This window comes from Rhinopithecus roxellana, unplaced genomic scaffold (assembly GCF_007565055.1).
Source record: "Rhinopithecus roxellana isolate Shanxi Qingling unplaced genomic scaffold, ASM756505v1 contig5878, whole genome shotgun sequence".
Lineage (NCBI taxonomy): Eukaryota > Metazoa > Chordata > Mammalia > Primates > Cercopithecidae > Rhinopithecus > Rhinopithecus roxellana.
The window spans coordinates 43,425-57,554 of NW_022144380.1; the positions used below are offsets into that span (position 1 = coordinate 43,425).

Here is a 14,130-nt window from a genome sequence, read left to right on the forward strand (position 1 = left end):
TCTCTTTCACCCCATCTGTTCTCTCCAGAGGGGCAGATGAACGTTTTCTTTACATGGGGGCTCCTGACTCCATAAAGAAGTCAGAAGCTGCCAGGTCTCCTAAGTCTAGGGCAGGAAGGATAGTATCAGCATCACTTCTGCTGCATTCTGTTGGTCAAAGCAAATCAGAGGCTCATTCCAGATCCAAGGGGAGGAAAAAGGCTCCAACTTGTAGCTGGGCTCATGTGGAAGGTAATGGGAGGAACTGGCAGCTGTTTTAAGACATGTACCACATCTAGATTTCAACCTACAGAAAAGTCCAAAGGTACACCAACAGCAGCCCAAGTTAGTCAATGGAAGGTGGCTCAAGGCTGCCCCCTTTAGGTGGAGACTAACCAGCTCCCTGACATCCTTCAGTTAACTGCACCTTCCTCCTTTTTGCTGCCTGGAATGTCTACACACCGTCTGGAGCTGTGGCAGCCATCTTGTGACCATGAGGCAAATCCTATGTGCAAGAGCAGGAAGCTGGAAAGAACCTGCCATCCCTGGATTGCTTCCTCTGTGACTCCCATTACCTGGGAGAGAACACATCTTTCTCTTGTTTAAGGCGTTCTTATGCCCAGTCTCCCTTTCTCCCCTGTATAACCCTAAAAGTACAGGAGTACACTTGTGACTGTAACTTACGTTTTTCAGAATGGGGGAGTTTGGATTATTTAGTCCTCTCTCCATGAATCACTAGTGAATAGCAATGCCAGGTGAGTTCCTTCAAAGCTGGGGGGTGAAGGGGTGGAGGTGGAAAAGTAGGATTGCAGATGGGAAATAAAAACAAACAAATGACACCATCCAGGGAGATTTGTCATATTTTATTCAGTAGTTCTGCTGCACTGCCAGCCTAGGGATGCACTTGATTCCCAAGAAACGCGAGTGTCCTATTCGCAGAGTCATCCACAGGTACCTGCCCCCTGGACTGCGGCAACTTTATTACCTTAACTAGCACAGAACAGAGGTTGATTTAAACTCCTTACATTCACTTCTCAGACCAATGAATGGGCAAAGAAACACCTCATGGCTCTGGGAAGGCATGTTGAGACCCGTTTTTGCAAGTCCTAAGGAATGGAAGAATATAGCTGCCAGGTATCCCAAGTCTAGGGCAGAAAGGGTAGTATCGGCATCACTTACACTGCATTCTGTTGGTCAATGCAAGTCAGAGGCTCAGCCCAGATCCAAGGGCAGGGAAGAGGCTCCATCCTGTAGTTGGGCTCACTTGGAAGGTAATGGGAGGAGTTGGTGACTGCTTTAAGACACATACTGTATCTAGATTTCAACCTACAGAAAAGTCCAAAGATGCACTCACAGGAGCCCATTAGTCAAGTGAAGCTGGCTCATGGCTGCCTTCTTCAGGTGGAGACTAACCAACTCCCTGACGTCCTTCAGTTAACTGCTCCTTCCTTTTTCCTGCTGTCTGGAATGTCTGCGTGCCATCTGGAGCTATGGCAGCCTTCTTGCGACCATGAGGCAAACTCTACATGCAAGAGCAGGTAGCCAAAAAGAGCCCGCCAGCCCTGGGCTTATATCCTGCTTCCCAGGGAGCTTGAAGATAGCAAAACCCACAGCCATTTTCATCAAATGCCAGGAAATTCTTAGGCTGGGATAGTTTGAATGGTTGAGTGTGAAAGGCTTGTTATAATGTGCTTGTTGAATACAGTGAAAGATGAGATGGCTTTTAGCTGCCTCCAACCCCCTCGTGTCCCGTGCTCCATAGATTTTTTTTTTTTTTTTTTTTAATCATTTTTTGGTTATTCCAGTTGTCTCCTGTGTGTCCCTCCAGATCCCTCTCCAGCCTTAGAAACCTGAACTCTATAAATGTTGCCTCTCTCCACTCATCTTCTCTTTGGCTTCAGGTTGAGTTCAGCCAACAGATGCCCCTGTAGGATTTGGACACAGCGAGCCAGGGGAGAGGGGCATCAGCTGCCTGGTTAGCAGGGCTGTGATGATTCTTCTACCCGTGACCCTCACTGCTGTGGACAGCCCATTGCCTCTTCCTCTGGATTTTGGAAGCTTCCATGCCAAGGTCTGAAGGTGGCTCCCTGCCTCCCACTGATGTCCCTAGAATCCCATCCTCACCTAATACCTGGGATTGAACACTGCCTTTCTTAGATGTCATTTAGTCTCTCATTTCAATTCCCAGTATGCTTCCTGCAAAGACCTCGATAGACGGACTCAGGGGAATAGTGCAAGGTCCTCCCATCCCCAGTAATGGGATCTGGGGGCAGGGGTCCCAGCTGTGCCGTAGGTTAGGACTACACCTCTATCATCAAAGCCACAGAGGGAAGAGGTGACGATGAAACACACTAGAACTGACTTGGAAAACACACTGGTCAAATCGTAGCTATTCGAGGAATGTAGGAAGAAGAGCTTCCTTCTCTCTGTAGGTCTGAAGGTTCCCACGGCTGTCTCTTTGCCCAAGGGGCAAACTTTCCATCTGGGCATCTTCTGTGCATCTGAGGATCATTTGCCAATTATAGGCAATGGTAGTGCGTGTTTCAGTGCAGAATGAGATAGAGTCGTTTGACAATAAAGCGATGCATCAAAAACCTCAGTCAACTCAGTGTTGTCTTGTTTTCCTGCTGACCAACCTAATTCTGGTTTCATACAGGGCAGCCAGGTGCCCACCTAAAAGACTGTACTTCTCAACTTCCAGTTGTTTCTATGGATAATGGTTGGAAGCAGAAATTGGGTTGGGGCTTCCAGATAACCCCCCCTCACAGGGAGGGATGCCCTTTGCTTTTTTCTCCTTCCCGCCGCCTGGAATGTGATGTCTGGCACTGTGGCAGCCATGCTGACATAATGAGGCTAACTCTCTGCCAAGCTAAGAGTGGCAGAGCTGGGAGTTGAAAAGAGCCTGCTAGCCTTGGGTGCTTCCCCTTGATCGGCTCACTACTTGGAAGAGAACACACCCTTTTCTTGTTCTTTTCTTTAAGGCTTTTTGTTTGTTTTTAAGGCAGGGTCTTCCTCTGTCCCCCAGCCTGGAGTGCAGTAGTGCAATCATAGCTCACTGCAGTTTCAACCTCCCAGGCTCAAATAATCCTCCCACATCAGTCTCCTAAGTAGCTGAGACTACAGCTATGCGCCATGACATCTAGCTAGTTATTTACTTGTTTTTTGCAGAGATGAGGTCTCACTGTGTGGCTCAGGCTGGGTAGGTGTTTCACTCCTAGGCTCAAGTGATCCTCCTACCGTGGCCTCCCAAAGTGCTGGGATTACAGGTGTGAGTCACCATGCCTGGCTTTGTTTAATGCATTCCTTTTTCCCAGCATCTGTTACCAGCAGCCTGAAGCCATTTCTATAACAATATCAGGAAGACACATGGACAGAGACCCTAATGTATGAAAAATGCATCAACCCTTTGAGATCAATGAGTCCTCAAACACAGAGACCGAGAGGCTTTCACTTTCCTCCACTATGTGAGAGTAGCAACAGACACTCTTCCCTGTCCGTTTGTAAGGCTGCTATGTCATCTAGGTGATGAAATGGCAATAATGCTTTAAGACAGAGGGGTGAAAACACTGGGCATTGGCACAGTGACAAACCCTGAGAGTAGAGGAAGAGGAGGCATCAGTGGGTGCCTGCTGGGATAGTCTTATTTCAGAAATCAGAAAATGGAAACCCTAGATGGGCACAGTGGCTCACGCCTGTAACCCCAGCACTTTGGGAGGCTGAGGCAGGTGGATGACTTGAGGTCAGGAGTGCGAGACCAGCCTGGGCAACATGGTGAAACCCTGTCTCTACTAAAACTACAAAAATTAGCTAGGCATGGTGGCAGGTGCCTGGTGCCTGTAATCCCGGGTACTCAGGAGGCTGAGGCAGGAAAATCGCTTGAATCTGACAGGCAGAGGTTGTAGTGAGCAGAGATCGTGCCATCGCACTCCAGCCTGGGGGACAGAGTGACACTCTGTCTCAAAAAAAAAAAAAAAGAAAGAAAGAAAATGGGGACCCACTCTCAGTCCAGGGCATGTTCCTTGCAAAAAGGGAAGCTGAAGATTGAACCAAGCTTGGAGAAATTTGTTTGCAACACAGTCAGGCTCTCCTGGATCCTCTCTCACAGTCCCGGCATTCGGGGGGTGCCATCCCCATCCTCGTGGCATGAGCAGAACGGGAAATGTCCGCAGCATGGCTGCAGCCACGGCTTCCACAGAATGTTGCTCGTGGAAAACTGCTGGGGCACAGGACTCAGGGTGTGTCGATGCTCCGACACCGCCGCACCCACCCTTGCTATCACAGCGTGGTACAGGGGCTCGGAGTCGGGGGTCAGGGGCCGTGCCTCGGAGGGGTCCCTGGAGAGGTCAAAGAGCAAAGGGGGTCTGTGATGGGTCACGCCCTCCCCGGAGCATGGACAGACGCCTCGGCCGTAGCAGGCCCCCGCTCCCTCAGGGTGGAACTGCGGGGTGGTGTAATGAACCTTCCAGACGCTTCCACCTGGATGCAGACAAGAAGGGAGTCAGGGTGGCAGAAATCCATGCAGGTGTGAACACAGGACGCAGGTGTCAGCCCTGTGGAATCAGCATGAACCTCTCTGTTCAATGAAAAGGAGGGGGGACACGAGGCAGTTCACACAATCACAGCCTTCAGCTTGTCAAGTCAGAGCATGTGTGTGTGTGCGCGCCCGTGTGTGTCCGTTTGTGTCTCTACATCGCATGCCCCAGGCAAAGGGACTCATGGCAGAACGCTCACTGTGGCTGCTTTCAGAAATCAGAATCAGAGGTTCCTTAATTCTTACCCTTTCCCCTGTGTTGAAACTGTTCAGCGTCGATCTACTACCTTTCCACACAGAAACACCCATGATATTTTAAACAGCACGACTGGGTACTTATCTATCTATTGCTACCTATTTATCAATCCATCCATTTATCTTACCTATCGATCTCATCTATCATTATCAATCAATCATCTACCTACCTACCTATCATCTATCTCTGTTTATCTATCTCCTATCTATCTACCATCTGTCTACCATCTACCTATCTACCTACATATCTATCATCTACCTATCTACCATCTATCATCTATTTATCTATCAACTTATCTATCACCTATCATCTATCTATTATCTGTCTCTCCATCCATCTTTCTTTTTTCTAACAGCCCACCAGATATCTCTATCTACCTTTCATCCATCTATCTATCCATCTATTCATCCACCCATGAACTGATTCTACTTTTTATCTATCATCTATCTGTTTATCTATCATCTATCTTATCTATCCATCATCTATCTTATCTATCACCTATCATCTATCTCATCTATCCATCCATCATGTATCTTATCTATCATCTATCTTATCCATCTAGATCTCCATCCATCCATCATGTATCTTACCTATCTATCCATGCATCATCTATCTTATCTATCCATCATCTGTCTCATCTATCTATCCATCATCTATCTATCCATTATCTATCATCTATTTATTCATCCATCATCTGTCTTATCTATCCATTATCTATCTTATCTATCTATCCATCATCCATCTCATCTATTTATCCATCATCTATCCATTATGTATCTATCATCTCTCTCTCTCTCTCTCTGCCCTCTTCTCATCTATCTATAATCTACTCATTGGTTTATTTATCTCTATTTCTATAGGCATTTGCCCATCCATCCACCCATCCACCCATCCATCCACCCATCCATCCATCCATCCATCCATCCATCCACACATCCACACAACCTATTGGCTGTTTCTCTGGACCTCCCTGGCTGTGGGCAGCGTGTACTCACTGTCCCTCTGGTGCCAGCGTGCTGCGTGGAGATGCTGCCCACAGTAATGAAACAGGAACTCATGTGCCGAGCGCGCCTCAGCTCCCTGCAGCAAGGGCATCAGGCTGTGGCCGTCGATCACCCTGATTTCATGAAGAGACCACAGAGCAGAGTCAGACCACGGGTTCCTAGGCAGCCTTTTGCACCTGGGAACACATCTCCCAGAACGCAAGGCTCCCCAGCAATTGGAGCAGAGATGAGCTCTCTCTCCAGTCGCTGTTCAGATTGCAGGTTGCTGAGCAGGACACATGTGGTTATTTCAAGACACAGTGTCTCTAAGTGTAGGGGTCATTTGTTATGCAGCACTGCATAAGCAAAGTGCACACACACACACCCCTACACACACCTACACACACACCCCTACACACACACCTACACACACACCCCTACACACACACCTACACACACACCCCTACACACACACACCCCTACACACACACACCACACACACACACACACCCCTACACACACCCCTACACACACCCCTACACACACACCCCTACACACACACCCCACACACACACCTACACACACACACCTACACACACACCCACACACACACCTACACACACACACCTACACACACCCACACACACACCCACCCCTACACACACACACCCCTACACACACCTACACACACCCCTACACACACACCTACACACACACACCTACACACACACCCCTACACACACACCTATACACACACACCTACACACACCCCCACACACACCCACCCCCACACACACACACCCCTACACACACACACCCCTACACACACCACCACCTACACACACACCCCTACACACACCCCACACACACACCCCTACACACACACACCCCTACACACACACCCCTACACACACACACCCCTACACACACACCCCTACACACACACCACCCCTACACACACCCCTACACACACACACCCCTACACACACACCCCTACACACACACCCCTACACACACCCCCCTACACACACACCCCTACACACACACACCCCTACACACACACCCCTACACACACACACCCCTACACACACACCTACACACACACACACCCCTACACACACACCTACACACACACCTACACACACACCCTACACACACACCCCACACACCAACACCTACACACACACACCCCTACACACACACCCCTACACACACACCTACACACACACACACCCCTACACACACACCCCTACACACACACCCCTACACACACACACCCCTACACACACACACACCTACACACACCCCTACACACACACACCCCTACACACACACCTACACACACACACACACCCCTACACACACACCTACACACACACACACCCCCTACACACAGCACTGTCACCTTGGATGTTAACACAAAGCCTTCAAATTCAGCTGGACAGCCCACATTCCTAAGTTGATTTTTCTTACTTTTTTTTTATGAGGCAGTCTTGCTCCGTCGCCCAGGCTGCAGTACAGTGGCACAATCTCAGCTCATTGCAACCTCTGCCTCCTGGTCAAGCGATTCTCATGCCTCAGCCTCCTGAGTAGCTGGGACTACAGGCACAAGCTACCACACTCAGCTAATTTTTGTATTTTTTGTAGAGATGGGGTTTCACCACATTGGCCAGGCTGGTCTCGAACTCCTGACCTAAGGTGATCCACCCATCTAACCTCCCAAAGTGCTAGGATTATCAGCATGAGCCATTGCACCCGACCTGTTTTTACTTTTTAATCATAACAGACCCCAAGACACATGGTCACATGGGTAAAGTAGACAGTGGTGCATGCCTGTAATCCCAGCTACTCGGGAGGCTGAGACAGAAGAATCACTTGAATCTGGGAGGTGGAGGTTGCAGTGAGCCGAGATCGTGCCATTGCACTCCAGCCTGGGCAAGAGTGTGAGACTCTGTCTCAGAAAAAAAAAAAAAAAGCTTATTTATGTAACCAAACACCACCTGTTCCCCAAAATCCTATTGACATAAAAAAATTAAAAACTAAAAACAATTTTAAAAAATCAGGGAACAGGCGGCCTTATCTCCACATACCTGTCCTGGGGCACCTCGCCACCTGCCAGCTGAACCACAGTAGGGAACACGTCCATCAGGCTCGTGGGCTCTCCAATCACTCGGCCGGCCGGGAGCACCCCGGGCCAGTGGAAGATCCCGGGCACGCGGATCCCACCTTCCCATCCTCCCATGCCTTTCCCACCTGTAAATAAAAGACATAATTAGGATTTTGCCGGAAACTGCCTAGTCTATACACACACCTGGATGTATCTGTGCATAGGTATGTGAACATGCATAGCCGCCCGCATGCACACAAGCACACTGCGGCAGCCCGCCTCAGCTTCCCAAAAACAGCCACAGCAATATTTCCAGAATCATGTTATTCCTGGCCTCTTGAATATCAGTGGGTCACTGTGGCTGATTCAACTGTTCTAGTCACTCTATGCTATCTTTATTTAGAATAAAAGAATGTATTAAAATATTCATTAAATTTAATGATTTAAAAATATTTAACTATCAATAATTTTAAAAATATGTATTAATATTATGCATCAATATTAATTGATGTATTTAAAATACTAAAGTTAAAATAGTAATAAATTTATTAAATATTTAAAAATTAAGAATATAATAAAATAAATTTTAATTTTATTAGAATTATTTATTTATACCTCTCTCTATTCTACTAAAGTGTAAACCCTTTAAAGGAAGGGGATGTGACTTTTTATCTGCCCGCCCTGCTCATCTAGGTAGAACTTGTACTACAGTAGGTGCTCAATGCATTCTTTTTGAAATGAGCAAACTCATTCTCAGTTCAACTTGTTCTCGGACCCTCAGTGGTGGCAGCTATTTGGTTGAATGCATATGTGTCCCCGATGTCCACAACTCACCTTTGTAAATTCCGTTCCATCCCCCTAACTGGCTGTGTCCATCTCTTGCCTCTAAATGTCCTCCATGGTCAGAGGTGAAATACGTGAATGTTGAGTTCTTTAAACCATTGTCTTCGATGGCATTAAGAATCTTACCTTTACAGAAAATGGAAAGTTTCAGGACCAAGAAAACAAAGCAGCATCTGCTAGTTCAATGCACTTCTTCCTTTCTGCATGAGACACCTCTTGCCAGGAAGTCATAAGAAGAGACCACAGTTACTTGAGGCCATGGTTACGATGTGATCCCAAAGTGTAAGACATAGCTAATCATTGTGATACCACGGGACTGTTTACAATGCAAACCAATAATAAAAGTCTAAGCCCCCCAACCGACTGATGGACTCTCCCTTCAGGCCAAGGCTATTCCAAAGTTAACCTGAAAAACTAGGTCAGGCCAGGCATGGTGGCTCACGCCTGTAATCCCTACAAACACTTTGGGAGCCTGAGGTGGGTGGATCACCTGAGGCCAGGAGTTCAAGACCAGCCTGGCCATTATGGTGAAACCTCATCTCCACCAAAAACATAAAAATTAGGTAGGTGTGGGGGTGCACACCTGTAATCTGTAATCCCAGCTACTTGGGAGGCTGAGGCAGGAGAATTGCTTGAACCCAGGAAGCAGAGGTTGCAGTGAGGTGAGATTGCACCACTGCACTCCAGCCTGGGCAACAGAGTGAGACTGCCTCAAAAAAAAAAAAAAAACAAAAACAAAAAAAAAAAAACACCAAGAGTGCCGGGCACGGTGGCTCATGCTTGTAATCCCAGCACTTTGGGAGGCCGGGGCGGGCAGATCACAAGGTCAGGAGATCGAGACCATCCTGGCTAACACTGTGAAACCCCATCTCTACTAAAAACACAAAAAATTAGTCAGGCATGGTGGTGGGCAACTGTAGTCCCAGCCACTTGGGAGGCTGAGGCAGCAGAATGGCGTGAACCTGGGAGGCAGAGCTTGCAGTGAGCCGAGATCGCATCACTGCACTCCAGCCTGGGTGACAGAGCGAGACTCCATCTCAAAAAAACAAAACAAGGCCGGGTGCGGTGGCTCAAGCCTGTAATCCCAGCACTTTGGGAGGCCGAGACGGGTGGATCACGAGGTCAGGAGATCGAGACCATCCTGGCTAACACGGTGAAACCCCGTCTCTACTAAAAATACAAAAAACTAGCCGGGCGAGGTGGCGGGCGCCTGTAGTCCCAGCTACTCTGGAGGCTGAGGCAGGAGAATGGTGTAAACCCGGGAGGCGGAGCTTGCAGTGAGCTGAGATCCGGCCACTGCACTCCAGCCTGGGAGACAGAGCCAGACTCCGTCTCAAAACAAAAAAAAAACATAAAAAAACAAAACAAAAACAAAAAGAAACAAAAAACAAAAACTAGGTCAGGCCATGATGGAAAGTGGTGGGGGTGGGGGGCGGGGGGTGGACATGCGTCATGATACCCTCCTCCCTTTGGAATTCAGGCACAACTGACCAGCATTCACATTGAAACAGAGACTTTATGACCGGGAGAAGGCCAGGCACGATGGCTCGCCTGTCATCCCAGCACTTTGGGAGGCTGAGGCAGGAAGATAGATTGAGCTCAGGAGTTCAAGACCAGCCTGGTCAACATGGTGAAACCCTGTCTCTACAAAAAATACAAAAATTAGCCAGGTGTGGTGGCGCAGGAGGATTGCCTGAGCCTGGGAGGTCAAGGCTGCAATGAGTCAAGATTGCACCACTGCACTCCAGCCTGGGCAACAGAATGAGACCTTGTTTGAAAAAAAAAAAAAAAAAAAAGACCGATAGAACAGACTCTGTAAGTCTGATAAGAAACATTTCCCATGTATTCTCTCTGGAGCCTGCTACCCGGAGGCTTCTTTGGCATCACGAAACCTTGGCCTCCACAACCCCTTATCATAACCCAGACATTCCCTTCTGTTGATTCTCAGATCATAACTTTCTCAACCACCTGCCAGTCAGAAAATCTGTAAATCCACCTTTGACCAGGAAGTCCCCCCTTTCAGTGATCTTGCCTTTCTGGACCGAACCAAGGCACGTCTTACACATATTGATTGATGCTGTATTTCTCCCTAAATGTATAAAGCTGAGCTGCACCCTGACCACCTTGGGTACATGTTCTCGGGACCTCCTGAGGACTGTGTCACGGGGTCACTGGTCACTCATATTTGGCTCAGGATAAATCTCTCCAAATATTTGACAGCGTTTGACTGTCCACCCCAAGATCCCACCAATACAAAACACAGAATGAACAGGCAACACCAAGAGGTTGCCGATGGGCATGCTTTGCTAAACAGAGTGCCGTGTGTGTCATAATGAAGGTGTTGGGGAGAGGGAAATGGCGAGACTCAGTGATGACAGAACCCCGTCTACGTAGGAGGAAGCAGGGCTGTGACTAGCATCTACGGGCATTGGCATCTTGGAGGTTGATGGCTCAGCAGTGCAGAGGATGCCCTGCCCACCAAGCAATTGCTTTATCCCTGGAGGCCACTGGTCACTGAAAGTGCTGAAAGTCAAAATGATATAAACCACATGGCCACCTGCAGCTCGGAAAATGCAGACTTTGAAGACTGCTGTAAACTGAACAGTATCTGAGGCAGCTCTCAATCCATTTAGAAAGTTGGTTTTGCCAAGGTTAAGAATGCACCCGAGACCCACCTCAGGAGGCCCTGATGACATGTGCCCACTGTGGTTGGGGCAAAGCTTGGTTTTGTATACTTTAGGGAGACATGAGACATCCATCACTACATGTAAGATGTACATTGGTTTGAGCTGGAAAGGTGGAACAACTGGAAGTGGGGAATTTAAACACATTCCGATTGGTAACTGATTGAAAGAGTTATCAAGAGAAAGGAATGTCTGGGTTACGATAAGGAGCTGTGAAGACCAAGGTTTTATTACGCAGATGAAGCCTCCAGGTAGCAGGCTTCAGAGAGAATAGACTGTAAATGTATCTTATCAGAGTTAAGGTCTGTGTGGATGTTCATGCTGGAGGGGTAGAATGACGCAAGCACAACCCCCTCTTCCCGTCATGGCATGATCCAGTCTCTCAGGTTAAATTTTAGGGTACCCTGGCAAAGGAGGGAATCCATTCAGATGGTTGTGGGGGGCCTTTGATTTTTGGTTTACACTGTGAACCAATCCTGCCCTATCACTGTGCTTGTCTCAGGAGATATGTTCAGATTCTGCAAGGATTTTAATATCTACACTCTCTTAAGAATCTGCAGCCTCGTTGGTCCTCTCCAGGGTTTCTTCAAGGCCATAGAAGGAAGGTGACGTCTCTGCATTGTCCCAAACTTTATTGCTTTAGTTTCTGTAACTTCTAATGAGGACGTTAAGTCGTTGACTGTGTAGAAGGTTGACAATATGCTTTGGATGTCTGTCCCCTGTCCCCACCCAAATCTCATGTGGAATTGTCATCCTCAGTGTTGGCGGCGGGGCCTGGGGGGAGGTGACTGAATGATGGGGGCAGAGTTCTCATGAATGGTTGAGCACCATCCCCCCCTTGGTGCTGCAAAGGAAGTAACTTCTCTTGAGATCTGGCTGTTGAAAAGTGTGCGGCTCCTCCCCTCCTCTCTTGGTCTTGCTCCTGCCACAAGACACCTGCTTCCCCTTCGCCTTCCACCATGAGCAAAAGCTTCCCGAGGTCTCCCCAGAAGCAGACACCGCCATGCTTCCTGTGCAGCCTGCAGAACCGTGAGCCAATCCAACCGCTTTTCTTTATAAACTACCCAGTCTCAGGTATTTCTTTGCAAGAATGGACTAATACAGTTGATTTTGTGCAAAATTAGACTAAGTAATCGGAAATACTGAAGGACCAAATAAATGATATGAGAGAAGTTTTTCTCCCTATACTTCGTCTTTTATTTCTTTTTATTTTGGAGACAGGGTCTTGCTATGTTGCCCAGCCTGGAGTTCAGTGGTGCAATAATTATAGCTCATTGCAGCCTCAACCTCCTGGGCTCAAACGATCTTCCCACCTCAACCTCCGGAGTATCTGGGACCACAGGTGCACACTACCACGCCTGTTTAATTTTTAAAATTTTTTGTAGAGATGGGGGGCAGGTCTCACTATTGTTGCCCAGGCTGGTCTTGAACTCTGGCCTCAAGCCAATTCCCTGCCTCAGCCTCCCAAAATGCTGGGATTAAAGGCATGAGCCACCTTGTCCCATCTGAAAATGCAGACTTTTAAGACTGTGAACTCTATGCTTGTCTCAGGAGACACATTCAGATTCTGCAAGACTTTTAATGTCTATGCTCTTTTAAGAATCTGCAGCCTCACTGGTCCTCTCCAGGGTTTCTTGAAGGCCATAGAAGGAAGACAGTGTCTCTGCATTGTCCTGAACATTAACTTTATTGCTTCACTTTCGGTAACTTCTGATGATGACATGAAGTCACTGGCTGTGTAGAAGGTTGATTTGTGCAGAATTAGACCAAGTACTTGGGAATACTGAAGGAGCAAATAAATGATATGGGAGTGTGTTTTGCCCCCATTCTTTGTACTATTATTATTATTAAAGAGACAGGGTCTCACTCTGTTGCCCAGCCTGGAGTATAGTGGTACAATCTCAGCTCACTGCAGCCTTGACTTCCCAGGCTCAAGCGATCCTCCTGCCTCAGCCTCCTGAGTACCTGGGACTACAGGCATGTACCAGCACGCCTGGCTAAGCGTTTATTTTTGTAGAGATGGAGTCTCACTATGTTGTGCAAGCTGGTTTTGAATTCCTGACCTCAAGTGATCTGCCCACCTGGGCCTCCCAAAGTGCTAAGAGTAACTCTTATTCTTTTTTTTTTTTTTTTTGAGATGGAGTCTTGATCTGTCGCGCAGGCTGGAGTGCAGTGGTGCGATCTCAGCTCACTGCAACCTCTGCCTCCTGTGTTCAAGCGATTCTTGTACCTTAACCTCCTGAGTAGCGGGGACTACAGGCATGCACCACCACGCTGGGTTAATTTTTGTATTTTTAGTAGAGACAGGGTTTCACCACGTTGCCCAAGCTAGTCTCGAACTCCTGACCTCAGGTGATCCGCCTGCCTTGGCCTCCCAAAGTGCTGGGATTATAGGCATGAGCCACTGACCTTATTCTTTATTGCAACCTGGTTCATATTCAGATGGCCAGTCTGTTATGCCCCATGTTCAAACCTGAGGCCGAGGGTGGAATGAGGATCTGTGGTACCTTGACTTACCTATGAGCCAGTCCATCTCCTCCACATTATCACCGTATAAGCCATGCTGACTTTTCCCCAGGAATGCACTCGTGGTCACAAGGGGAATGTGCACATGCAGCAAAGAAAGGAAGAGGAGAAATGGCCCATGCTTGTGTCTGAAAGGTGAAAACCTCCTTGAGAATACACAGAACACACAGTACATCAAAGGGACCCCTGCACCCATTTGTTCACTCCAGCACTATTCACAA

At 47.9% G+C, this 14,130-nt stretch overlaps 1 protein-coding gene across 4 annotated transcripts in view; it reads right to left on the reverse strand.

Moving 5' to 3' along the window:
- Window positions 1-821: 821 nt before the first annotated feature.
- Window positions 822-14,130, reverse strand: part of ARSD (arylsulfatase D) — a 29,680-nt gene continuing 16,371 nt past the window's right edge. For 2 of the 4 annotated variants that reach the window (XM_030926581.1, XM_030926582.1), the window contains 5 exons: window positions 13,901-14,037; window positions 8,691-8,825; window positions 7,840-8,002; window positions 5,762-5,883; window positions 3,879-4,455 (listed from right to left, as the gene is read on the reverse strand). In XM_030926581.1, coding sequence (XP_030782441.1) covers window positions 4,079-4,455; window positions 5,762-5,883; window positions 7,840-8,002; window positions 8,691-8,825; window positions 13,901-14,037 — 934 coding nt within the window. In that variant the 3' untranslated portion in view covers window positions 3,879-4,078. Of the gene's footprint in view, window positions 4,456-5,761; window positions 5,884-7,839; window positions 8,003-8,690; window positions 8,826-11,956; window positions 13,118-13,900; window positions 14,038-14,130 lie in introns of those variants that run through there. The other 2 variants (XM_010383493.2, XM_030926583.1) reach the window with 2 other exon arrangements.